At 45.5% G+C, this 27,113-nt stretch overlaps 1 protein-coding gene across 5 annotated transcripts; it reads left to right on the top strand.

Moving 5' to 3' along the window:
• Positions 1–991: 991 nt before the first annotated feature.
• On the top strand, positions 992–27,069 carry TRAF3IP3 (TRAF3 interacting protein 3). Of its 5 annotated transcripts, XM_034945904.3 has the most exons (18): positions 998–1,248; positions 3,722–3,832; positions 4,012–4,112; positions 4,961–5,363; positions 7,485–7,632; positions 7,783–7,840; positions 8,038–8,062; positions 8,333–8,362; positions 8,462–8,557; positions 17,687–17,758; positions 20,094–20,234; positions 20,343–20,480; positions 22,113–22,248; positions 22,870–22,932; positions 24,075–24,134; positions 25,229–25,365; positions 26,104–26,217; positions 26,815–27,069. In XM_034945904.3, exons 4-18 carry the CDS (start codon positions 5,019–5,021, stop codon positions 26,905–26,907), a joined length of 1,656 nt encoding a protein of 551 aa, XP_034801795.1. In that variant the 5' UTR covers positions 998–1,248; positions 3,722–3,832; positions 4,012–4,112; positions 4,961–5,018; the 3' UTR covers positions 26,908–27,069. The 5 variants fall into 5 exon arrangements, 4 of the variants coding, with proteins under 4 accessions (XP_003831263.1, XP_003831262.1, XP_034801795.1 ...); XM_003831215.6 differs by lacking the exon at positions 3,722–3,832 and having other exon boundaries at positions 992–1,248; positions 4,961–5,303; XM_003831214.6 differs by lacking the exon at positions 3,722–3,832 and having other exon boundaries at positions 992–1,248.
• Positions 27,070–27,113: the final 44 nt, after the last annotated feature.

Genomic DNA, 27,113 nt, shown 5'->3' with positions numbered 1-27,113 from the left:
TTCCCATCTCTATGTGTCAAGCTCCAGACACAGGGCCTTGAGCTGTTGTCTCTCATCCTGAGTAAATGCCACTTGTCTTCAGTCCTAGTGCTTGAGAATCCATCCTCTGCTTTTCCCTGCCGATTCCTTGTCCTTTTTCTCCTCAAAGAACAGAGAAAGAAGCAGAAGCAGAGAAAATGGTGACAAACTCTCCACATGTTAATAAATGTGATCACAGCTATTTTTAAGTCTCATTACCTGCCTCACGTGTGTCAAACCTTAGAATTCCAAAGAGCCACATACATCACCCAACTACCACAGTGAGTAGCATCCAGACAAGGTGAATTTTACAAGGTTACAAAGCTGCTCAGTTAACTTGTCCCAATCCAGTTTCCTCTCCACTATTTTAGCCTGAACTTCTTGGGAATTTCCTGGCTGCATCATTTGTGATGGCTTCATCTTAATGCATGCAAATCAGTTCCCTTTAGTTTTTCCCTAAATTTCCTAGTCCGGTTGACCAGATAAAAAAATGTGTAGAAGACTCTGCCTTCTATTCCTTCCTTCATCCCCCAGCTACCCACCTTTACACTCCCTCCTCATTGCTCCAGAAAGGAGCAAATCCAGAGTTGGTCTCATTCCAGAATCTGAGAAAGACACCAGCTACTTCAGAAGAGCAGAAACTCTTTACAACACCAGGATTGGGAAGAGGTGGCTAAAGAAAAAGGAAAATCCTTGCACAAAGAACTACCTGATACACATGAAAGCCTACACTGAGAACATCTCATCTAGGTTTACCACCAAAAAGGCATTTTTTTCCCTCTCATAGAAACCACAAAGGTCTGAATCTGACCGAGAGGACTATCCTTTTCTAATCATGGAAAGGAATCTTGACTTGAAACTGTCCAAGAGCTCCGACCAATCCAGTAGCAAGAGAAAGGGTGGCCGGGGTGCCTACTGATGGGAGGAGCTCCTGAGCCCAGCCCTGGAGGCCTCAGAGTTCAGGGGCCCACTTAGATGATACCAGAGAGCAAGAGAGAGGAACTGGGGTTTGCGAACCTTGTGGCTTTGTCTGTTTCCTGTTTCAGCAAGGCTGCTGTGCAAAAAGAAAGACGGTACCAAGAAGGGACGTGCTAATGGGGCCCAGACCTATGGATTGAAAGCGTGTGCTTTACCCATCTGCTGTCTTGCTCCATCTGAGACCAGAGCCAAGATCTGCCCAGGACTGGAATGCTTTCCCGAGTGGCTTGAGTTGGAGCCTGGGACTCGGAGGTAACTGAGAAGGAGGATGCTTTTGTGTCCAGGTTTGGGAACTCCAACTTCAGGGTAGGGCAGAAGATGCTCCACCATCCCAGCTCCCCTGGGTGGAGAGTGGGTGGCATAGTTTAAGGGTGTCAGGGGTTTGGGTAACCAAGAAAATATCCTGTATTGGTTTCCTGTGGCACTAGCCATGGCACAGGGTACAGCTTGCATCACTCCTCTGTTCCAGTAGATTAGATTACATTAGATTAGGAGTGAGTCAAACGACTTAGAGTTCAGGCTACCCAGTGATATGGGCATGAATTAAATGACCTTTTATAGTTTTCTTCAAAGCAGGGATCCCTGAACACAAGACTGCCTTCCCAGCAGCTTAAGCGCAGGCCCCTCTCCCCTCAGTTCACACTGAGAGCTCTGGGCCAGGAAGGCCAACCCATGCAGGAAGCCATTCATTGTCTCCGTTGCACACATGGCCAGGAAGTAAAAGCGAGACTCAGAAAGGCATGTCAAGCCACAGTCAGGTGAGGAGCCGTGCCCTGTTCTCTCTCTCTGCAGCCTGAGAGACCAGGCTGAGCCTTCCCAGCCAGTAAACCTTCTTCCTCCAAGCTCTAAGTGAGCCCAGTCATGCTGCCAGGGGGGAACCTGAGAGATGCCAGAAAGCCTGGGCAGTGGCCAAGTGATCTTTCTTTGAACCCTACAGGGACCAGTTCCCTTTTCTTTAGCAGCCTATCCCTGTCAGCCGTCCCACATACCTTCTTGTTTTCAAGCAAGTCAGTAGGGTCCAGATATCCCAGAAATCTGGGTAGGGTTCTATGCAGCATGCTGCACCAAATCCTAGCAGGTGTGGTAGCCAAGGCATCTGGGAACACTCCCCTCTCTAAGGAGCCATTTCCACTGCAGCTCCTTTCTTGGGTAAGAAGGCTCAATGTCTGCCCCAAGGAAGCAGAGAGCAGAGCAGCTGTGTGTTTCAGTTAACTAAGGTTGGTGGCCTGGGTGGAGAGCCCAGAGAGACCTCATCTCAGGCACTGTCTTCTCCCCCATAGCCCTTTCCTCTTCGCGGCAAGAAGGTAGGAGGATTCTCAATGTTCTGCCTCCACTACAAAACCTATGGGGAAGCTAAGCCAAACAGGGAGGGGACCTCACACCTTATGTGCGACACAGGCAGACCCCATCTCTTCCTTACCTTTCGGCTTGGTGTAATTGGGATGGCAATTATGTCCAGACCACAGAGAAGCCTTTCTCCTTATAGCCCAAACCCAGAGGTCAGAGGAACCCAGAGGTCAGAGTCCAAACCCAGAGGTCAGAAGTAAATGTGACTTCAGCCTGGGGCCAGCATCCCTTCAATCTGGTAAACAATATACTCTGTCAAAGAGAGAGAGGATTGAGAGGATGAGAGAAGGCATTCTTGGTCCTAGAAGTGCTAGTTTAGCTTGGAGCCTTTGTCTTACAGCACCAAGTCTTCAATATCCAACATCGGCATAACAAGGATAATATTCGCAATTACTTTTGCACCAACCTAATAAGAATACTTTATGTCTTTATTATTAAAAGGTAACATTTATTGTGTGCTCCATGCCAGGTGCATGGCCTGCATTTTGTCATTTAATCCTTATAACCTACAAGGCAGGTCCTAGCCCCATTTTATAAATGAGGAGACTGGGGCTTAGAGATGTTTAATAGCTTATCTAAAAACACACACAGGTTGTAGGTGACAGAGTCAGGACATGAGTCCACACAGTGTGACTCCAAGAGCCAGGGTTCTCCACTGCAATCCATGGCAGAATAGCCAGGGGCTGTGGCTCAGGGATGCTGTGAGTGTAGGTTCTAGACATGGAGTTCACATGCACATAATCCTGGGTCTCCTCCATTCAGTCATTTATAACAATAGACATGGGTCTCTCAGACCTTTTCTTTTAAGTCTTTAAATAAAGGAAGTGGCAGGGAAGAAGTCAAGGGACCACCCCCTATGCCCACTCCCACCCTTATCCGAGAAGAAGAAGTAAGGAAAAACAAAGAAGAGAGCCATTCAGAATGGGTATGTAGAGGACAAACATTAACAACCTCACATTTCTGCTTGGAATCAATGCTGCCTGACACCAGAGTATGCCCCTCCAACCCTCAAGAGTCAGGCATTTGAGTGTCCAGGGCTTGACCACACAAAACTCCTCTCAGGGAAGACGACTGCCCCACCCATGACCCTGGGGAATGAGTGGTAGGATCAGAGAGAAAACAAGAATCCTGCAGAGAATTCCAGACTGAGCCAGAGTAGCGAAGTCCCAGTAAAGGGGCAGAGAGTCTGCTACCTGTTGAGTCTGTTTGGCCTATAAATAAACCCCAAGGGGTTAGAGCTAGCAAATGCCTGCTAGTTGGTGAAGCTGAGATACCCTCCTCCCAAGGTGGTGGGTAATGAGGTCGTGGGAGGAAGAGAAGCAGCAGCAGCTGTGAGGGGGAGTCCCTCTTCCTTCATCAGTCCCTGGTCTGATTCCAGTGATCAGAGGAGGCAGGACACAGAATTTCCAACGCTCAGGATCCAGCTCATCCAAATCCAGCCCAACTCAGCAAAGTGACCAGAGGGTTCTAGGAGGATAAACTACAGAAGGTAGGTGGGGAAGAGTAGGAAAGAGAAAGGCACAGAGAAGGAAAAGGGGATTTGGGTCTAGGTGCTGTGTGAATATCAGGTAAGGCCATGCAGAGGGACATCCTGTGGCCCCTACACCAAGCCTGGCTCCCTGGAAACTTCTGATTACTGTTTTTGTTTTGTTTCTTTTCTGTTTGCAGCAGCCTTATTGAGGTACAATTCATGTGCCTGTGGATTTGGATGGCACAATCTGTGTCTGGGCTAAGGAAAGCAGACTTGGCACCAGTATTAGCCCTGACAGGTTGGTAATCCTAAAGAAATGGAACTCTCAGCCCCGACAGTATTGGAGCCAGATGCTCTGAAATGGGTTTTGGCCAGCACTAGGCATGTGGCAGATGCTCAGTCAATACTGATTGGACTTGATCTGCACCTGAGAGTCACAGCCCAGTCCTGAGCTTGGAGTGGGGGGCCCATGGACCATTGTCAGGACAGCAGGTTGGAGGAATTAGGGTAGGGTTTCCCTCCTAAACCACGCCAGGTCCAGGCTCACAAGCTCGTTGCTAAAAGTCAAGAAGAGAGCAGTGGGTGCTGGTCACAGGACTGGTCACCACCTGAGGGGGGTGTGGTTAGCCCTCCAGATCCTTGAGAAGTGTCACTCAACTATGTTAGTGACAGCTTGGACCAAGAGACCAGTAAAGATACTGACTTTCCTTTTCAACTGGGGGATAAGAGGGCAGATTGGCTCAACTTAGCTGCTTCTCTAAAAGTCTGGAAAATGAACACACACCTGCCATCCAAGAGGCTATAAGCTCATTATGATTTTAATCAATTATTTCTCATGTTCCCCTGACTTAGAGGCATGGTAAGATGTTCAGTCAGGGAGTAAGTGGCAGCCATAGAGACCCTTTTACTTTACAAAGGGGAAACGTCGGCTAGAGAAAAGCAGGAATTCACTTTTATAAGACTGTATTAGTTCATTAGAGACTGAGCCCAAGAGTCCTGACTCCCACTTTGATACCACCATGTCCTCAGTTTTCAACCCACATGGATGGAACTCTGTGCTATTTCTGCCCCCTGGTCTAGGGAGATAGTCATTTTTCTGCCCATCTTCTGACCCCTCCCCTTCTCCTCCCTCTTGGCATTTGGCAGATCCAGGCATCTATTCCAGGAACTGGAAGCCAAGCGCAACAGGTGCTTGGAGGTCATCATGATCAGCCCAGACCCCAGGCCCTCCCCTGGCTTGGCCCGGTGGGCTGAGAGCTACGAGGCCAAGTGTGAGCGCAGGCAAGAGATCCGTGAAAGCCGCCGCTGCCGTCCCAATGTGACCACTTGCCGCCAGGTGGGGAAGACGCTGAGGATTCAGCAGAGAGAGCAGCTCCAGAGAGCTCGACTGCAGCAGTTCTTCAGGAGGAGGAACCTGGAGCTAGAGGAGAAGGGCAAAGCGCAGCGTCCCCAGGCCAGGAATCAAGGGCCCTCCAGGCGGCCAGGACAGGTGACTGTCCTCAGGGAACCCTTGTCTTGTGCCAGCAGGATTTCTTCTCCCAGAGAGCAGGTGGGCCGTGTCAAGGGACATACTGCTCTGTGCTCTGGGACCCTCTCTGGACCAGGAGGGTGGGTGGGCTCAAGGTCACTAAAAAGTGACCTAAATCAAGTCCTTCTTCCTCAGTCATATAGTAAAGTTGCCAAGAGCTACTGATAGTAAAGTTGCCAACAGCTACTTATTCAGAGATTTTTGCTGTTGTGTTTTCGTTTGTTTAGCTCTTTTTGTTCTGCACTTGACTTATAAGAGAGAAAAAATAATTTTTAAAAACAATTTCAGGCTGGGCATGTTGGCTCATACCTGTAATCCCAGTACTTTGGGAGGCCAAGGCAGGAGGATCACTTGAGGCCAGGAGTTCGAGACCAGCCTTTTGATAGAGACAAGACCCTGTCTCTATCAAAAACTTTACAAACTAGCCAGGCATGGTGGTGCACACCTGTAGTCCTAACTAATCAGGAGGCAAAGATGGGAGGATTACTTGAACCCAGGAGTTTGAAGCTGCAATAAGCTATGATCACACCATTGCACTCCAGCCTGGGCAAGACAGGGAGACCCTATCTCTAAAAAACTTAAAAATAAAATAAATAAAAATAATTCCAAAGCTAATGCCTATATCAGTTCAAATTTAGGCAATATACACATGTCTTCTACGCTATCTTACAGCATTCATTCATCCATCAGTCATCAAATATTTACTGAAAGCTTATTATATGCCAAGTACACAGGCCAGTCTTCTTGACACACACACAGACATATCTGTCCTCTTTTCTTCTGCAAGGCTATTGTGCCCACTCTTCTCACTTCCTCTTGTGTCATTCCAATTCTATTAAATCACTTGACTATAGCCTCATCTGGTCCAGGAAGCTTTCCCTGGCTTCTCCAGGCCACCTCTGCTGTCTATGGGCCTTGTGAGGTTAAAATCTTCTAAGATTGTGTAACCCTTAGAGGGCCCATTAGTCTGGCCTGGAAAGGAACAATGTTGGCAAAAACCAGGGTAGGCTGAGATGACCTTGGCCAGCAAATCATCTTCCTACCGAAGTTTTGAGCATGTTGACAGCAGGGATGTGTCCACTATGTTCCATGGTAATGCTTGGCATTGTTCCCTACCCAGAGTGGGTACTCCATCAGGGCTTCTTAACTAGTGGATCTGTTATGCTCAATAGGAGATGCTGTTCAGAGAAATGATCCTAGAGCCCAGTTGCAAAAGAAAACGAACTGTATACCAAAGCAAAAAACCTTCCCACAACTCCCCACTTTACCTAGTCTTCACACAAAACCTCAATGATTTCCAGCTGTTACTAAGAGAAAGGAAGCTTTCCTTTGAATATGGAAGGAACCTTATGGATTATTTATTCCAAATTCCTCACTACACAGACAGAAGACTGAGACCTAGAAAAGATGGAATCTGAACCCAGATCCCCTCACTCCCCACTCAGACCAGTTCTCTTTCCACATCACTATGCTGGCTATGTAAGTGGCCAAAACCAAACAAGGTAGAGAGAGAGAAAAAAACAACAACTAGAGATTCTAGAGAGAAAACCTGGAGAAAAGTACAGCTCCACATATGCCTGGCCTGAGGAGGACCATTTCTGCCAGTCAGGACAAGGATATCAGGAGCAGGAGAAGCCTGTGTGGCTCTGAAAGCTTGAGTGGGCTACTTTGGTTTTGTGGATCTGAAACATTGTCTTCGTCCTGTAATGAATTACCACAGACTGGGTGGCTTAAATAACAGAAATTTATTTCTTACAATTCTGGAGTCTGGAGGTCTAAGACCACGGATCCTGCAGATCTGGTGTCTGATGAGAGCACTCTTCCCACTATGCAGATGGCCTTCTTCTCATTGTGTCCTCACAAGGCAGAGAGCAGAGAGAGAAAGCAAGCTCTCTCGTGTCTCTTCTAATAATGGCACTAATCCCATTCATGAGGGCTACCTGCTCTGACCTAATTATTTCTCAAAGTCTCCACCTCCTAATACTATCACATTGGGAGATAGGATTTCAACACACAAATTTGGGCAGGGGGACAATAAACACTCAGTCCATAACAAACATGGTTCTTCCTTCCGAAATCATCAGGAGAGTCTTTCAAGAGGCTCCAGGCAGTGGTTTTCAGCATTCCCCATTTGCCTTCCAGGTGACAGGCACCAGCTCTGAAGTCTTTCCAGCCCAGCATCCTCCTCCCTCAGACATCTGCAGGGATCTGTCTGACCACCTCTCCTCACAGGCTGGGGGCCTTCCTCCACAGGACACTCCCATCAAGAAGCCACCCAAACACCACCGTGGTAAGAGCAGAGCCTCCCTCACTCCACAGGGCCTGCAGAGAATCCTGAGACAGCTGTCCCAGCTCACTGGCAATGGAGAGTCCCTGTCCCTCCCCACTTCCCTCACTTCCTCCCTATAAGTTCTAAATCAACTTATCCTCCATCTCTCAGGTACTCAGACAAAGGCAGAAGGACCAACAATTAAGAACGATGCCAGTCAGCAAACCAAGTGAGTTCCTGACCCTAACCCTCTCACATCCCATCCATTCCTCTCTAGAGAGAACACAATGAATTTCCATGTCTGCCTTAATTAAGAAAGAGGAAGCCCTTCCCCACCCTACTGGCTCTTCAGAAGGAATCAACCCACTGCCTCCTGACTTGATTCTTTGGTCCATTATCATTATTTTTAATTTCTTCTCTTTCCAGTTACGGAGTTGCAGTTCTGGATAAGGTAAGCACATGTTCACTTTGAAGGGGTCGAATCAGAAAGTATTAAGCTCTGACATTCTGGAATTCCATGATAAACTTGGCTGGGATGGAGGGGCATCTTCTTCCTGGATGGCAAGGGGGTACTGAGCATAGACGTGGGGACTAAAGGGACCCTGTCAGAGCCAAAGCAGAAGAGGTTTGCTCTACACAAGCCAACCCAGGCTCTGGTTCTATATCCCAGGGTTTCAGGGGACTTAGAGACATTGTGAATACCCTTGTTCTTTCTCTCCAGGAAATCATCCAGCTTTCTGATTACCTCAAAGTAAGTGGTATGTGACCCCTCCCCTCAGTTCCTCCATCCACTTGACCCCGATCCTCCAGGTTAATCTTACCCTCTTGCACTTTGTGCCCGCACCCCCAGGAGGCCCTACAAAGGGAGCTGGTCCTAAAACAGAAAATGGTGATTCTCCAAGACCTACTGTCCACTCTGATTCAGGCCTCTGACAGCTCTTGGAAGGTAAGGGAATGAAATTCTTTTTGAACAAAGCTCATGGGCTTCTATGTGTTCCCATCTCATTTTTCTTTCCACATCATCACAGTAAGAGAAGGGGTTTTCTCACTACTGAAAAGTGAGCTGGGAAGAGGCAGGAGATGAGGGGGATGGTGCTCAGACCTAGAAGTCAAACAGGTCACAATAAATATATGGGTCATCACCTGAGGGTCATGGTGCTACATATCCAAGGAAGACCCAGAACCAAAAGTGGCAAGAATTCCCATTTTTTAATTTGTTGGAAGGAATGAAGGAAGATCCCAATATAGTTTACATTACTGAATATGGTAAATATCAAATATTTTCATATGGGATTCCCACTGATATTTATCCAAACCAGCATGCCATGTACCCACTCAGTCCGAATAAAAATATCACAGTGGGAAGGGACCTTAGAGACAATCTGGTCTAATACTCTTATTTTGCCCATGAGGAAAGTGAGCTTCATAGGGGTCAAGTAACTTGCCAAAAGTCGCACAGCTAGGTAGTGGCAGATCTGCAACTAAAATTCAGGCCTTTGATTTTAGTCCATTCAATGTACAATATTCATAGGTTATGTCCTCTATACAGAGCACTGGACTAGCACTAGAAATAATGAGATTATTTAGATAGGGTTCTTGCTTTGAGAAGGCTCACGGTTTTGTAAGAAAGACACATGACTAAACAATACAAAAACATGAAAAATAAAAGAAATGTTTTCAAGATATAGGAAAATACAAGAAGGAATGAGTGACTCCAGAGAAGAAAAGAGCCAGGGGAATACTTATATAAGCATTTGCCAGGAAAATATGGAAGAAGGAATAGTATTTTAGTTGGGGTACAGGCAAAGGTCTAAAGGCAAGGCTGGGGGTGGTGGCTCACACCTGTAATCCCAGCACTTTGGGAGCCGGAGGCGGGTGGATCACCTGAGGTCAGGAGTTCAAGACCAGCCTGGCCAACATGGCAAAACCCCGTCTCTACTAAAAATACAAAAATATTAGCTGGGTGTGGTTGCACATGCCTGTAATCCCAGCTACTCAGGAGGCTGAGGCAGGAGAATCGCTTGAACCAAGAAGGCAGAGGTTGCAGTAAGCTGAGATCACCTCATTGCACTCCAGCCTGGGCAAAAGAGCGAGACTCCATCTCAAAAAAAAAAAAACAAAACTAAAGGCATGACACAGTCTAGTAAAATGGTTCTCCAATTTTTTTATTTCAGGATTCCTTTATACTTTTTAAATTATTGAAAATATATAAGAAATGTTTATATTTACCATATTAGAAATTAAAACAGTTGGCCAGGTGCCATGCATCATGTCTGTAAATCCCAGCACTTTGGAAGGCTGATGCAGGAAGATCACCTGAGGTCAGGAGTTAGAGACCAGCCCGGCCAACATGGCAAAACCCTGTCTCTACTAAAAATACAAAAATTAGCCAGGCGTGGTGGTGCACACCTGTAATCTCAGCTACTCCGGAGGCTGGGCCACGAGAATCGCTTGAGCCCAGGAAGTGGAGGTTGCAGTGAGCAATGATAGTGCCGCTGCACTCCAGCCTAGATGACAGAGCAGGACTCCGAGAGAGAGTAGAGAGAGAGAGAGAGAGAGAGGAAGGAAGGAAGGAAGGAAGGAAGGAAGGAAGGAAGGAAGGAAGGAAGGAATTAAGATAGAAATTGAGAAAGAATTATTAGTTTTAAAATAATGAGAGTAAAATTTTTCATGCTAACCTGAATTACATGTTTTAAGAAAAACAGTCTGGGCGCGGTGGCTCACACCTGTAATCCCAGACTTTGGGAGGCCAAGGCAGGTGGATCACTTGAGCTCAAGAGTTCAAGACCAGCCTGGGCAACATGGCAAAACCTTGTCTATACTAAAAATACAAAAAATTAGCCAGGTACATTGGCATGCACCTGTAGTCTTAGCAACTCAGGAGGCTAAGGCAGGAGAATCTCTTACACCCCAGGGGTGGAGGTTGCAGTGAAAGACTGCACCACTGCATTCCAGCCTGGGCGATGGGAGCGAAACTCTGTCTCAAAAAAGAAAAAGAAAAAGAACCATATTTTCAAAAACAAAATTAGTGACAGGAGTGTCATTGCTTTACACTTTTGCAAATATTTTTAATGTCTGGCTGAAAAAAAAGACAGCTAGATTCTCAATTTGCTTCTGTATTCAATCTATTGGTTTAAACATAAAGAAAAATTCAGTTTCACACAAATATGTCATTAGAAAAAGTAAGACTTTGCTGATCCCTTTAAAGGGTCTTGGGGATTCCCAAGTTTCCTCAGAATCCCCATGTTGAAACCTGTAAGTTAGTATGTACTATAAATTCACGTATTAATATGAGCTACAAGCAGCTTGACACCACCAAAGCATACCGCACCGGGTGGAAAGAGATGGAGCACACAACCTCACCGGCCTGTGTGACATCTCACCCTACCTTGAAGATGGCTTGAGCAGAGAAAGAAAGATGATGGGAGAGTATGGAACAAAACTGAGAAGTTGCAGTGATGTAAAAAAGATTTCCTAAGCTCAGCCCTGCTCCTCACGTCAGACATTGTACCTGGATTTCTCAATCTGTGGTCAGAGCTCCTGATTGTTAGGTCATTTTCATTGACAGAGTAGGAACTTGGGGCAGACAGCTGTGCATGTGAGGTGGTTTCTGGTCCTGAACTAAATTGAGATCATCTCACTCATTTGTTTGACAGTCATTTGATAAGTTCCAACTCTGTGCTGGGCCTTGTGCTACAGGGGCAAAGAGCATTACAGTCCTAACTCTTGAGGAGCTCACAGTCCAGCCATGAAGACAGAGACATGTAATAAATAACACCAAAACAGTATAATAAGGCTATAGCAGCAGTGCATAAAGCATGATGCAGGAAAAAGAGAAAGAAGGCAGCAATTATTCCACCTGAGGTGGAACAGGGAAGGCTTTAAAGGAAGGAAACCTGGCCAGGCACGGCAGCTCATGCCTATAATCCCAGCACTTTGGGAGGCCAAGGCAGGTGGACCACTTGAGGCCAGGAGTTCAAGACCAGTCTGGCCAACATGGCGAAAACCCGTCTCTACTAAAAATACAAAAATTAGCTGAGCGTGATGGTGCATGCCTGAAGTCCGAGCTACTCAGGAGGCTGAGACACAAGAATTGCTTGAACCCAGGAGGTGGAGGTTGCAGTGAGCTGAGATTGTGCCACTGCACTCCAGCCTGGGTGACAGAGCAAGATTCTATCTCAAAAAATAAAAATAAAGGAAAGAAACCATTTTAGCTGAATCTTGAAGGATGAGTAGGAGCTAACCAGTAGAGAAGCAAGAGTGATGATGAGGGAAAAAAGCAGAAAGTAGAAGAGTGTTTAAGGTAAAGGAATTGGAATGATTACAGGCCTATGTATGGCAAAGAATTGGGTATAGCAGAGTATGGCTGAAATGAAGGTATGCCAGAGTAGTGCCAAAGAAAGGATCTCAGACAGGTCTTTAGAATTATGGGTCTTAAACTTTTTCTGTTGAACAAGGTATCTCAAACTTGAATAATGCATGGACCCATTTTTAAAGGAAACCCATATATGTATATATATAAAATCAGAGATCCTTTAGAATGCATGCTACCCAGCTTGAGAAACACTGCTTTAGGTAATAAGCTGAGTAAGAATGGAACTATGCTTTATTGAGGTATAAAGTCCTACACTTAGCAATGTCTGGCTCTTCCTTAGAAGGTATGCAATTACTATCTGAGGAAATGACTTGTGAATGATCAGATCTGTGTCTTAAAAGGTTCTGTAATTTCCAACTGGATGCAGTGTCTCACACCTGTAATCCCAACACTTTGGGGGGCCAAGGCAGAAGGATCACTTGAGTGATCAAGACCAGCCTGGGCAACATAGTGAGACCTCATCTCTACTAAAAATAAAAAAATTAGCCATGCATGGTGGTACACACCTATAATCACAGCTACTTGGGAGGCTGAGGCAGGAGGATCGCTTGAGCCCAGGAAGTCCAGGCTGCACCACTGTACTCCTGCATGAGGTAACAGAGCAAGACCCTGTCTTGAAAAAAAAAAAAGAGGGGGGAGGGTTCAAGGATTCTCTAACTTGTAGCAATAAGAACCCTGGCTCCAAGCAGGGGTTGGGGGAGTTGAGACTCTTGTAATATCCCAGGTAAGACACAACCAGAGCTTGAATCAAAGCAAGCTTTGTGGGAATGAGGGGGGATATATTAAGAGACATTTCTGGGTTTGTCTCCAAGGAGGAGTTTCACCCCATGCTCCAGCCCAAGAGCAGAAGTTCCCTTGGTTGTGGTTTCCTCCCTCCCTTCTTCTCACCCCTCCCAATCCTCACCCTTCTCTTCTTTGTCCCTCCTCCCCACCAACCCCCTAGCTTCCAGTTTTAAAGAAAAACAGTCTCAGACTTTTTCAGTTAACAGCTATTGTTTCCCCTAAAATAAGGCAATTCAACTCTCTATCTCTTCCATGAAAGCCTCAACTCCAATAAAAGTATAGCCCCAAACTGTGGTATCTGGGAAAAATAATTGGAAGAAAGTGGCCAGAACTGGTTCAGACCTTTATTTTTGCCATTTGACCTTCATAAATTTGAATTTCCAACTTCACATGCTGAGAACTTACCACAAACTCCCTATTAGAATCCCAAGGATCAGCTCCCTCCACTGGCTTCACCTCCAGATGTCTCTGGGCCTTTTGGATACCATAGGCTCTGGGGCACTCTTGAGACTCCTGAGGAGGGTCCAACCTTCAGGGCAGAAACAGCTCTACTAGCAGAGAAAGCAAGCTTTCAATATTGTGCAATACAAAAACGAGAGCAGGGCAGCCTTGGGTTTGAAGATCTGCGTCCTGGAATTAAGATCTTGAGATGACAGCGCAGCGGGGATTGGCTGAAGCCCTAAGCAACCTCTACTAGAGCAGAGAGATGAGCTGTGGGCTGGTGCTTCTGTGGTGAGGTGGTGGTGTTTCTGGAGAGCAGATCAGAGGCAGGGGAAAACCACGCAGAAGCAGGAGCTGAAGACCTCAGACCGGCACCAGGTGTGTATGGCCTCCGCCTTGCTCCTCTCTTCACTGGGGGTTATATGCCCTCTGAGCCCTCGGCTCCCGGGGTCTAACTGCCTAGAATGTCAGCAGTAGGCCTGTAAAAAGTGCTTCTTCCCACATACTGTAACACTGGGCTTCAGTGTGGGGGACCCTGGGGCTCAGACCAGGAAACTACATGCCCGATTTGCAACAACTTGGCTGCGACTTTTATGACGTTTTGGGGAGTCCAGAAAAGCAGAGCTGTGGAAAGAGGTTTCATTCAAGCTCCAGACTTGGGTGGCCCTTCATCCCCACTGAAGTGGCTATGGTAAATTGTCTTCCGTTGCAACACGAATGGAAAAGTAATTTGGGGTTGGGCCAATACAAAAACAGTTGAAAGAGGCAAAATATTGGATTAAAGCCATACTATGGAATGGGGAGAGAGGAGGTACCCCAAAAGGGTAGGAGACTGGGAAAATTTTAAGAATATTGCCTTAGGCCTGTTTCCTTCCCAAAATATAGCAAGATAAACCTTAAATTTGGTAGGTTTGATTGCATTCTGCATAGAAAGAGTTTGGGCAAAGGCAAATGTGTGGAACCGGAAGATGTGAACCAGAGGAGGTAGGTGTAGAGCCAGTTGATTTCAGGACCTGTGGATTGACAATGAACAGGCCACAGTGGAATGCAGCCGTTTTACCAGTTACTTCAAAGCTCAAACAGTAGAAGTCTTTGTCCACGTCTTCCATCGGTCCCAAAGCCCTCTGCTTATTGTAGATGCCAAATCCCTGACTCTCTGCTCTCCCTCACATGAGACGTTAGGAAAAACATTAATAGCAGGAGGCACTTTAAAAAATTATTTTTGGCAATGCTTTTTGCTTTTGCAAGCCCCAGCTGAGTAACACAGGAAGCTGAAAGGGTGGGGGCACCCCCTGGCTCCCATGGTTAGAAGAATAAGCCAAACAAGATCAAAACAGGAGCTGCGAGATACCACTTCCTGCCTCCCCCAGGCACCCTGAAACTCACTGAGGGAGGCGGACCTCAAAGCCGAGCCCCCTCCTCTACCCCCAGACCGTTACAAACCGGAAATGTTATAAGAGATGGAAATGTCCAGGCCATCTGGCTGAGAGAGCCCATGGCGTCTCGGGCCTAAAGAGAGGTGGAATTTCAAGACCTCACAAGCGTCCCACTTGGCCTGGTTGGAAAAAGCCAGAGAAAAGATAGGAAAACCGGTCACTGCCCTTTCTCTGGAAAACTTGCTCTCATTGATGGCTCCCCCGCCCCCTCCCCTACACAGATACACCCTACACAAAACTCCAGGCTGGAAGAACAAAACCCCTACCTGGGCAAAAGGGGCAAGTCTACAAAGGGAGGGGACAAAAAAGTGGCAGGGAAGCTGTAGCTACTAAGCTGAAATACTGAAAAACCGAGAAACAGATTGGCTCTTCATGCCGGCCTTGCTCCCCTCTCGCCCTTGAGATTAGCATCTTTCTTGGAATGTCGAAAATACCATTAGACAGCCCCAGCTTATGAATAAATAGAATGTGACTTTCTGGGAAGCTCCCTTACACCCCCTGCCGCCCTCACTCTGCTTTAATATCTCTCCGTTTCTTGCTTTCTTAAAGAAGTTCTCATCTTGAGTCTAGTATGTACGTGTGCATGTGGAAATGTATGTATGCAGGTGGAGGTGTGTGTGTGGAGATGGAAGTGTGTATGTCCAGATGGAATTGTGCGTGTGCAGGTGGAGGTGTGTGTGTGCAGGTGGAGGTGTGTGTGTGCAGGTGGAGGTGTGTGTGTGCAGGTGGAGGTATGTGTGTGCATGTGGAGGTGTGTGTGTGCATGTGGAAGTGTGCGTGTGCATGTGAAGGTATGTGTGTGCAGGTGGAAGTGTGCGTGTGCAGGTGGAGGTGTGTGTGTCCAGGTAGAATGTGTGTGCATGTGGAGGTGTATCTGTGCATGTGGAGGTGTGTGTGCAGCTGGAAGTGTGTGTGTGCAGGTGGAGGTGCACATGTGCATGTGAAGGTGTGTGTGTGCATATGGAGGTGTGTGTGTGCAGGTGGAGGTGTGCGTGTGCAGGTGGAGGTGTGTGTGCAGGTGGAGGTGTGCATGTGCAGGTGGAGGTGTGTGTGCAGGTGGAGGTGTGCGTGTGCAGGTGGAGGTGTGCGTGTGCATATAGAGGTATGTGTGCATATAGAGGTGTGTGTGCATATGGAGGTGTGTGTGTGCAGGTGGAGGTGTGCATGTGCATGTGGAGGTGTGTGTGCAGGTGGAGGCGTGCATGTGCATGTGAAGGTGTGTGTATGCAAGTGGAGGTGTGTGCATATGGAGGTGTGCGTGTGCAGGTGGAGGTGTGTGTGCAGGTGGAGGTGTGCATGTGCAGGTGGAGGTGTGTGTGCAGGTGGAGGTGTGCGTGTGCAGGTGGAGGTGTGCATGTGAATGTGAAGGTGTGTGTATGCAAGTGGAGGTGTATGTATGCAAATGGAGGTGTGTGTATGCATATGGAGGTGTGTGTGGGCAGGTGGAGGTGTGCATGTGCATGTGAAGGTGTGTGTATGCAAGTGGAGGTGTGTGTGTGCATATGGAGGTGTGTGTGTGCATATGGAGGTGTGTGTGTGCAGGTGGAGGTGTGTGTGTGCATGTGAAGGTGTGCATGTGCATGTGAAAGTGTGTGTGTGCCATATGGAGGCGTGTGCAGGTGAAGGTGTGCGTGTGCAGGTGGAGGTGTGCGTGTGCATGTGGAGGGGTGCGTGTGCATGTGGAGGTGTGTGTGTGCATGTGGAGGTGTGTGCATGTGGAGGTGTGTGTGTGCAGGTGGAGGTGTGTGTGTGCATGTGGAGGTGTGTGTGCTCAGGTGGAGGTGTGCGTGTGCATGTGAAGGTGTGTGTGTGCAGGTGGAGGTGTGCATGTGCATGTGAAGGTGTGTGTGCATGTGGAGGTGTATCTGTGCATGTGGAGGTGTGCGTGTGCAGCTGGAGGTGTGTGTGTGTGCAGGTGGAAGTGTGCATGTGCATGTGAAGGTGCGCATGTGCAGGTGGAGGTGTGTGTGTATATGGAAGTGTGTGTGTGCATGTGAAGGTGTGCGTGTGCATATGGAGGTGTGCGTGTGCATGTGAAGGTGTGCATGTGAAGGTGTGTGTGTGCAGGTGGAGGTACGTGTATGCAGGTGGAGGTGTATGTGTGCAGGTGGAAGTGTACATGTGCATGTGGAGGTGTGTGTGCGCATGTGAAGGTGTGTGTATATGGAGGTGTGTGTGTGCATGTGGAGGTGTGTGTGGCAGGGAGGGGAGTGTATTAATCTCCTAGGGCTGCTATGACAAAATACCACAGGGGAACTTCAAAAACAGAAACTTATTTTCTCATAGTTCTGGAGGCTAAAAGTCTGAGATCGAGGTGTCAGCAGAGTTCGTTTCTCCTGCGGTCTCTCTTCCTGGCTTACAGATTGCCATCTCTCTCTGTGTCTCCACATGGCCTTCCTGCGGTGCCCTGATCTCTTCTTTCAATAAGGACATCCATCATATTGGATTAGGGCCAGCTTAATGGCCTCATTTTAACTTAACCACATCTTTAAAGACCCTTTCTCCAAATATGGTCACATTCTGGGGCACTCGGGGCTTAGGACTTCAACATAGGAATGTTGAGGAGATATAAATGAGCTCATAACCGAGGGCAAGGGAGGGAATAAACATTCTCCCGGGAGGGGAGACTGCGTTAGCCTCACTGACCTACATTTTACAGGGAAAAGTCCATGTACAAGACTGACAAGAGGTGAGGAGTGCAGAAGTGCCTAGACAGGGGAGGGAGATAGTGAGCGAAAGGGTAGCTTAGAAGCTTTCCTTCCGGGGCCCCTCTGCTATGCTACCCTGAGCCATTTGATAAAAATCGAGGTAAAAAGAGGACTTGAGGCCAGTCTTATTCTTTCTTGTCCTAGTCCAGAGAAACAGGAGAAGATCCTCTTCTATCCAGCACCCTTTGTCATCTTTGCTCCTGCCTGCCTCCTGAAAGAGTTCACTGTTTGAGCACCAACCATGTGCTGGGCAGTAGGATAGGAATATAGAGTCAAACTCTTTGCAGACTAGGTTTTGGCCCAAGCTCATTAACTCATCCCATTTGCTCCAGGGACAGCTTAATGAAGACAAACTGAAAGGGAAACTGAGATCCTTAGAAAACCAGCTGTACACCTGTACCCAGGTAAGCATTCTGAAGGATACTTCCATCTCAGGAATCTAGAATTAAATGAGAAGAATGCTTTTGAACCTCAATCTTACTTTGGAGAAACACCACCAGATAGAGAATAACACACCCATTCCTACTTACCCAGTTCTGGCTTGGCCATTTACACTTAGTCTCTAATTCACTAGATCACTGTCTCCATCCTTCTTCCTCTCCCTTTCTCCCAGTATCCTTCTCTTTGCACCCTGGAGGAATCCCAGCACTAATCAGTTTGTCAGCTCCAGGGGAACCTTGAGAATACCTGACACTGTAGGGAAAGGCCCTTGGTAAAGATTCACACCACCCAGACAGCCCTTTACACATCCTAATCTTTGAACAGATGAGTTAGATGTTATAATGAAGTCTTAGAAAATTATTTTCATTCCATGGGTAACTTTTTTCTGTTTTTTCTAGCAACCCCTGGAAGGATGTAAAAGCTCTTTTATTTGGCTCTTCTGTAACACCATTTTCCAGCATTAGTAATCTCTTGATTGGCCTAATCTTGGTTTATAAGAGATAGAAAGAAATCAGCTTTCACATTTGAGAAGTGATGGATACCTGACAGGTGGGAAGATATCAAATAAGAGAATGGGGTGAAACAGGCAGAATTCTCCCATCTGGAGTTAGAGAGAGAAGACAGTCCTGGCCACATTGATGGCGTCTTACAGGGGAAGAGAGTTTATGGAGTCTATAAGTTTCTTGGTCCACAACTTTCATTTTTTCAGTATAACTTGCTTTGTCAGGACTAAATAATGCCAACCAAGTTCACAGGAGACTAATATATAATCCAGAATGCCAGTCTATTCATTTTCAATAGGGAATAACACATAACCAGTGCCCAGCATGGATGGTCATTGGATGTCCAATAACTGGGACATCCCCTACATATGACCTCAACCAGGTTAATTCCTGGATCTGGTTTTTAATGAAAGTTCCAAAACTATAAGACCCACTCAAATTTAAATCCAAAATTTCAGACAATTCCAAAGCTAAATGGAAATGATTTCATATTGATCCCTAAATTGTTGTCATCTGGTCTACTGCTTACACAGTGGGTAATCCAGAATTGACAATAAAATCTGCCTGCCTTCTCCGAAATCACAAGGCATCAAGATGAAAGAAAGGGAGAAGGCAAGACCCCCAGTGAATTTGCAAAGCTGCGCTTGTGTCTCCTTAATCCTGCAGCCAGGAGGAATTTTATAATGCAAATGTATTAATTTTAAAACATGAAGTTCATTAGGCATTGTAGAGAAGCTACAGTGATTTTTTTTTAAAGCAGCAGCAGTATGCTCCCTCCCTGAAGGCCCTGAAGGAGTTTACAATCCAGTATGAAAGACAGATGAGTCAATAGAGTAGAATAATAGAGGCATGCAGGGGATACTATGTGAACACCATGAACACTAAGAAAAGCTACCTAATCCATAAGACATTGTGGGATGGGGGTAGTTGGTCAATTTATCAGAACTGATGATACTGGACTGAATCTTGAGTATGAGTAGAAGTTAACTGGCTGTAGGCAGAAGAAGCTACATGGGTAAAGGCAGAGCCCCAAAAAACGGAGTGCTGGGGGATCTGCAAACATCTCAGCTTAGGTGGAAGTAGCATGGGATGAAAGTCTAGGCATGTAAGAGGAGCCATGACAAGGAGTTTGGATGTGATTCTTAGTATGCTGAGAATCCATGGAGAGATTTATACAGGAAGTGGCAAGATCAGATTTGCATTTTAGAAAGAACCCTCTAAATGCAGGACTGAAAAGGGACTGAAGGGAGGCAAGATTTGAAGAAAGGGAGGCTGTTGCATTAATCCACATAACACTACTACTAGAGCCTGAACTAAGGAAGCAGCAGTAGGGATAGAGAGGAGACAGATATGAGCTGTTAAGGAAATTGTCAAGGCTCAATGACCAACTGATTAGTGGGAAGAAGTGAGAGAGAAAATGAAGATTGACTCCCTGGTTTAGGGTTTGGAAAAGCCTGGATGGATGATGATTCTGGTCACTGAGATAGGAACCCCAAGAAAAAAGAACATGTTTAGAAAGATGAGTCCTGTTTAGACATGTTGGATTCCAAGAGCTTGTGGAAGGCCTCGGATATAATGCCCAGCAAGCCTAGGGCGCTGTTTATTATGCCCCCCACTCATCTCTCATTGCCTGAGGGACTCTTCTTGCTAGCTCTACCCTAAAAGAAATGGCTCACTAGATTACTGGTATCTCTGCCTGGGGGAAGAACCAACTTCTTTTCATTTCTGTATCCCAGCTCAGGATTTGGCACACTGAAGCTCAATGTGTATTTGTTGAATTGCATCAAATTTACAGAAATACTCCCCTTGGGGAATGAAAAAAGTACTACTGGAGATGGAAGACCAGAAAAACAGCTATGAGCAGAAGGCCAAGGAGTCACTGCAGAAAGTGCTGGAGGAGAAAATGAATGCAGAGCAGCAACTACAGAGCACACAGGTATGGGGATGCCACATAGACATGGGGCTGGGGACTCCAGGCAGCTTGGGGAACAGGGGAGCCAGCTGCACAACTCCCTGGAACCCTCTCCTCTCTGATCTCCCTCAGCGATCCCTGGCCCAGGCAGAGCAGAAGTGTGAAGAGTGGAGGAGCCAGTATGAGGCTCTGAAGGAGGACTGGAGGACCCTTGGGACCCAGCACAGGGAGCTGGAGAGCCAACTCCACGTGCTTCAGTCCAAACTGCAGGTACCAGGCACTGGGGGTGGGGAGGGAAGACAGGCTATGGGGAGGAGGGATGGTGATGAAAGAAGCTGTTCTGGATTAGGGACTCCAAAGGCAGCTGACAGCATCTGGCTTTCAGTTCCTCAGTCACCACTACTTTGTACCAAATTCACTGTTTTGGCTCTGAAATCTAATTTTGAGTTTAGCAAGGATGTCTGCATTGCTCATGCAAATGAACTAAGCGTTCATTGGAATGACACCATCACCACCCAAATGAAAAGAACTGGCTGGAATATTCATCAGCCTACTAATGTCATCTCCCAACCCACTCTCCAAACTCCATCCCAAAAAAGCATCCAGTTCAGAATTGCCCACTGTTGGCACAGAAAGAATGTCACTAATTTATTTACAGGTGAGTACTAACACTTTCTGCCAATGTGTATTTTAAGCAATTACATTTAGCAATTACAATTAGACTCTTGGCATCCTCAAGGGTTCCATCATCTTCAATCTGTCCTAAGCCTCAGTTTTCCCATCTCTAAAATGAGGATAATAGTACCTACATCATAAGGTGGTTCTGAGTATTAAGTAAGATGATCCATGTAAAGCACTTAGCACAATGCCTGGCACACAAAAGCACTCAGTAAATATTAGCTATTATTTTGCATAGATTTATTTACCTGGTTTGGAATTTTGAGGATCCACCTCAAAAGCTGATCTTTGTAATTTTCCTGAAGCAGGGCTCAGAACAGCCCACTTGATAAGAGACAGAGTATGTGAGTCTTATCAAAGGAGTGAACCCAGCTGGTCACTCTGCGTGGTATCCACAGCTCAACCTTTGTTGTTTTCTTCCTCCCATCACCTATAAGGCAACTCCTATGAAGATTTTTGTGAGGGGTTTTTTAACTTTAAATCTTTGTGGGAAAAAAAGACCCTAACCAAAAAAAAAAAAAAAAAAAAAAAAAAAAACTGATACTGCCAGAAGTAGAAAAAAGAGAAAATGAAAACATCCAGAAAACTAATGACTTTGTATTCCTTAATTTGGTGATTTACCAAAGTGTCAAGACATGACTCCCACACCAATGACAACCACTTACATTTCCCCTAAAATGGCAGATTTTTTAAAGTACTGGGTTTCCTAAAGCAATTCTTATTTTATATATTCTAATTTATGTACATGAATGTGTCACTTAGACTGTCACTAGAGATGGTTTAGAAAATAAACTTACACTGCACAAGCCTCAGTCCACTTCAAAACTACTGGCAAATGCCTGTAGTCCCAGCTACTCAGAAGGCTAAGATGGGAGGATTGCTTGAGCCCAAGAGGTCGAGGCTGCAATATGCTATGATGGCACCACTGCACTCCAGTCTGGGTGACAAAGTGAGACCCCATCTCTAAAAATAAAAATAAATAAATAAAAGACACGAGTTCCTTGTGAATATCAAAAGTCTAATCTGCTGTTATAAATGTGAGGAACAAAGCAAAGGGAAGAAATAGGAAAAAAGAAAGACTTCTCTATTTTCTCATCTCCCTAACATTCCTTCTATCTCTAAAATTCCAGACTTTTCTACATTTTCCTGTTCCATGGTACCCGCCCCCCAACCTCCACCCCAACACTGACCTCCTTCTATATTGGCCCCTCCTCCTCCTTACAGGGAGCAGATAGCAGGGACTTACAGATGAACCAGGCCCTGCGATTTTTGGAAAATGAGCACCAGGAACTGCAGGCCAAGATTGAATGCCTGCAAGGGGACAGAGACCTGTGCAGCTTGTATACCCAGGACCTACAAGGTACTCTTCTCCTTGGAGGCCTTGAGTGCATGGCAGCCATGGCCAAGTGAGCTAAGAAAAAAGAAACTGAGTTAAGAGAAAGGCTTCAGCCTTTTATTTGTTTGCTTGATTGGTTGATTGGCTTTATAATCTCATTTTACCTTGAGGGAGAGGCAGGACTGTTTTAATCATCCAAAATTGAAAGTTAATTTCACTGTAGTAGATAGAGTATCTTGTTGTCTGAGCTCTCTTTTTAGCCCATCCCTCTGGGCCAGATCACAGCTGCTCCCACATCAGTCACATATGTCAAGGCCACAGTCCTAATTTGAAAGGGAAAGGTCAGTTGAAACACAAGGCATAGAGAAAGTCTCTCAGTCACACCCTCTGTGTCCGCTGATAGAGAGGACTAGATAGTGTGTAAACACAAGCCTCAATGCAACCCAACATTGTTGATGCACAAAACCTGAGGTACTTGGCTTCTGGTTTACCTCTTCAGAACTGGGACACGAAGATAGAGCAACTTCCAATAGACACACGTTAAAGACCACGACAAGACAGCATCTATTACTAATTTCCATCCTAAGTACTGAGTTCATTAAGTCTTGGGTTCCTTTATTTTGGCTTGCATTATTGCATTTTCAGATCAACTAAAAAGGTCAGAGGCAGAGAAACTCACCCTGGTGACCAGAGTACAGCAGTTGCAGGGTAAGTTCGCTTTCCAGATTCTGAAAGTCCACAGGGTTTTCCTGGGGTCCTGGCCCACAAAAGGCACCCAGAGTAGGGACTAAGGGCCCAGTCTTTGGCATATGCTCTAACTCTGTGCACTTTCAGACCCTCTTCTTGTAAAGTGAGGTCATTTACATAGCTCTCCATAAATTATGTGTTAGCCTCTGTTTTTTTTTCTTCTACTTTTCTCCTTCCATGCCAATGACACCACTTACATTTCCCCTAGAATTGCAGATTTTTTTTAAATACTGGGTTTCCTAAAGCAGTTCTTATTTTATATATTCTAATTTATGTACATGAATGTGTCACATAGACCTGTCACTAGAGATGGTTTAGAAAATAAGCTTACACTATACATGCCTCAATCCACTTCAAAGCTACATATTGGGCCCAAAGAGGAAAAGGGACTTCTCAGAAGAAAAGCAGTTTCTGAAAAGCTGGAGAACCTGACTCAATTAATACAGCTGCTGGTTGCCCACCACTTTAACCTCTGACACCTGATAGAGAAGCTTCATGCAAACAGCAATGATTATTAAGAGAGCAAAGCAACCACAGGGAAAAGGGAAAATCTTCAAGCAAAGACTTGAAGATAGCGACATGGTAGGGGGAGATATAAGGATGCTATATTCATAGCAAAGTACCACAGACTGGGTGCCTTGAAGAACAGAAATGTATTGTCTCACAGTTCTGGAGACTAGAAATCCAAGATGTCAGCAGGGTTGTTTCCTTCTGAGGGTGTTTAGGGAAAGATCTATTCCAGGGCTCTTTCCTTGGCTTTGTAGATGGCCGTCTTCTCTCTGTGTCTCTTCACATTGTCTTTCCCATGAACATATCTGTGTCCATATTTCCCCTTCTTATAAGGACACCAGTGATATTAGATTGGGGCCCACCTGAATGACCCCATTTTAACTTGATTATCTTTTAAAGAACCTATCTCCAAATAAGGTCATTATTTAAGGTACTGAGGGTTAGGACTTCAACATATATATTCTGGGGGACAAAATTCAACACACAGCAGATGGGAACATATTTAATAACCAAGGTTCTAAGCAAAGTTCTGAAAAGAAAACTTTTTGTAGTAAATATGCTAGCATAGACAAGTTCCTTGTGTTTTCCAACAGGTTTGCTTCAGAATCAATCCTTACAGCTTCAAGAACAGGAGAAACTCTTAACAAAGAAAGGTCAGCAAATTTATTACCACAAATTCTAAGATATTGCTCTTCCCTTACCTGCCTAGAGGCAGCGGGATGGACTACATGACCTCCTGGAGTCCCAGCCACTTCTGGGAGTCTGTTAAGTCCGGGATGTGTGGGAGCTTTTTAAGGACTGATCATTGGCTCTGAGGACACTTCAACTAGTTAGCCTTCTATCCTGAGGTATATAAACTGTGAAAAAGGGTTTCTATTCTCTCTGAAAGCACATGTCTATGTTGAACATTTCAATAAATTTATTTTGAACTCAGGATTTCATGTCAATTTTTACACACTTGATTTTCCAAATCACATCCAACTCCCCAGCCCCAAACCACATAGCAGGCCAGAGTCAACTCACTGTTAGCCCTAGAGAGTCTACTGTCCATGTTTCCTGAGAATTCACTGTGTATACAGAGGGGCAATAGCTCCTCACCTGTCCACTACACACGACCTTTTGTTTTCTCCTCACAATCATTGGGCATAATATAATAGATAAGGCAGAAATTTTTATGCCCACATAGTATGGATAAGAACATGAAAGTCTATGGTGACACAAACTAACAACACAGCTATAACAACAATCCAAAACTTCTGACTCCTAGTCCATGCTCTTTTCACCAAGACTAAGACTGCAGGGTGGCTAAAAAACCATCTTTAACCATATGAAGATAAATTTTAGGATAGGACTGCCATCTTCACAACTTTCAAATGAGGACATCAGGGAAAAGGGATTGTATTAAAGCATTTACCAAACTTATTTGACAAACTAGGAAGAATGTGACATACAACCAATGAAATTCAATTAAGAAGTATTCACTAAAACTATCTAGCACTAGATAAGACTGGGGATACAAGAAAAGATCCCAATCTTGCCCTCAAGGAGCTCAGATTCCAGCTGTCTGTCCAAGCTTAGCAGGGGCCTACTGGAAGTTAACCTTTATGTCAGAGAATGCCATCAGTCTAGCCAAGAGCACGCCCTCCCACGTTCCCTCCCCTCTCCCCACTCCTAGTGGTCTCACCCTCAGGGCCCTTCCTCAGAGGTGTGGGCCTCACTGTCACCAAGAATCTGGCTGCTTTTTTAGATCAGGCTTTGCCTGTGTGGAGTCCAAAGTCCTTCCCTAACGAAGTGGAGCCTGAGGGTACAGGGAAGGAGAAAGACTGGGATCTCAGAGACCAGCTGCAAAAGAAGACTTTGCAGCTCCAGGCCAAGGAAAAGGAGGTGAGAGGGTGACCTGAGATAGTGAGGGCTCATTTGCGGAATAGCAGAGAAACCTGGGAGGCAGTCAAAAAGCAGGGATTTCAAAGTTTAAGTTGTGAGTGGATAACCACAGACATTCATTTGCCTACATAAAGTGTCTGTGCTTTTGGGCTGACTTGTCAATCTTTTCCCTTCCTTATTTATACCAACTCTTATTCAAGGTTTTATTAAATGATTACCTTTTAGAAAGTCAACCAAAACTCAAACACATTTAATAAAAATATTAACTTCTCAATATGTCATCCCACATTGAGTATCTTAAGTCTTTATATGTCTCTTAAAGAGTAAAACTCTTCCTTTGTACATACTCATAAACATACACATCCCCAGAAGTATTGATATGCAACTAGCTCCTGGGAAAGAAACTTGTACTAAGGTCACTTCTAGGTCGTTTGTTCTATAAGAACGTCATTTTTCGGTGTCTCTCATTTGCAAAGCACTTGCACGTAAAGTCATATAAAAGAACTTAAATGTATAAAATGTAAAACTATAATATGCATTACTGTCAATCATTTAAATGAACACATTCCAGACAATGTAAGACAGTCAAAAGACAAACTCAAATCCCTGAGAATGGCTGGGAAGGGAAGATGGTGGTAAAAATTCCAAATGAGTGAAACTTACAAAGGGCAGTCTCCCCTGCCTGGGCTCTGTCCTAGACAGAAGTGACAGTGATGACTTTGGTGATGTTCTCCCCAGTGCAGAGAACTGCATTCAGAATTAGACAACCTCAGTGACGAGTATCTCTCCTGCCTGCGTAAGCTGCAGCACTGTCGAGAAGAGCTGAACCAGAGCCAGCAGCTGCCTCCCAGAGTAAGAGGGTCTCTCCTTCCCATAATGCCCTGGATGATGGGACGATTCCTTCTTTAACCAAGTTTTGCACATAAAATGTATCAGCCCACGCCAACAACTGGCCATCCTGTCTCACTGTGCTTGGTTTATACTATACTGACATTATGGCAACCACTGAAAAAAACACTGGCTCGTCCATCAAAGCCCAACTTTCACAGAACTCTCAATGCCAGAAGGAAAGACTTACTCTTAGCTAAAGTATGAAAGGGTGTTCTTTTAGCCGATGATAAGCATGGTGGCAAGAACAGAAGGACACAAAAGTACTGGGGAATACAAAGAAAGAATATAATTTTGCTGGGTTATTTTCCACCCTTCATTATTCATATCAGTATTTATATATCTGGTCCCTGATGGATACGGCTCCCTGGGCTAGAGAACATTGGTTAAGTGGTTTTATCCCAAGACAGGTAACAAAGTGGGAGACAGAGTAAAAAGCTTTTTCTCCACCACCAACCCAGCGTTTTCCACTGGGCTAGAGTAGGAAGAAGAAAGATATTTGCCTATATCTTTTCCAATCCACTCATGGCCACTTTCTTCTGTCTCCCTGTCCCCCTACAGAGGCAATGTGGGCGATGGCTCCCAGTGCTGATGGTGGTGATTGCTGCAGCACTGGCAGTGTTCCTGGCCAATAAAGACAACCTGATGATCTGAATAATTTGTGACAACTGCCTTGGGTGAAAATCAGAAGCAAGCAACTCAGCGAAAAACTCAGAAGGTTTGGGTACATTACAGCTTGGGTTTTCCAACTGACTTAGGATTTCTGACTTTTTATTATTTTCTTAACCTACTGTAAATAAACTTCACCTGACCAGATTGTTCCTCAGAACTCTCAGTTTATTCCTGAATGGTGTATTACA

The sequence above is a fragment of the Pan paniscus genome, chromosome 1 (genome assembly GCF_029289425.2).
Source record: "Pan paniscus chromosome 1, NHGRI_mPanPan1-v2.0_pri, whole genome shotgun sequence".
NCBI lineage: Eukaryota > Metazoa > Chordata > Mammalia > Primates > Hominidae > Pan > Pan paniscus.
This window is presented reverse-complemented; position numbering and strand designations above follow the sequence as displayed.

Coding starts and splice junctions, on each gene's coding strand:
- TRAF3IP3 (XM_003831214.6), top strand. CDS start 5,019: ATGATCAGCCCAGACCCCAGGCCCTCCCCTGGCTTGGCCCGGTGGGCT. Junction 7,633..7,782: donor GCCACCCAAACACCACCGTG/GTAAGAGCAGAG, acceptor TCCATCTCTCAG/GTACTCAGACAAAGGCAGAA. Junction 26,218..26,814: donor GCCAGCAGCTGCCTCCCAGA/GTAAGAGGGTCT, acceptor GTCCCCCTACAG/AGGCAATGTGGGCGATGGCT.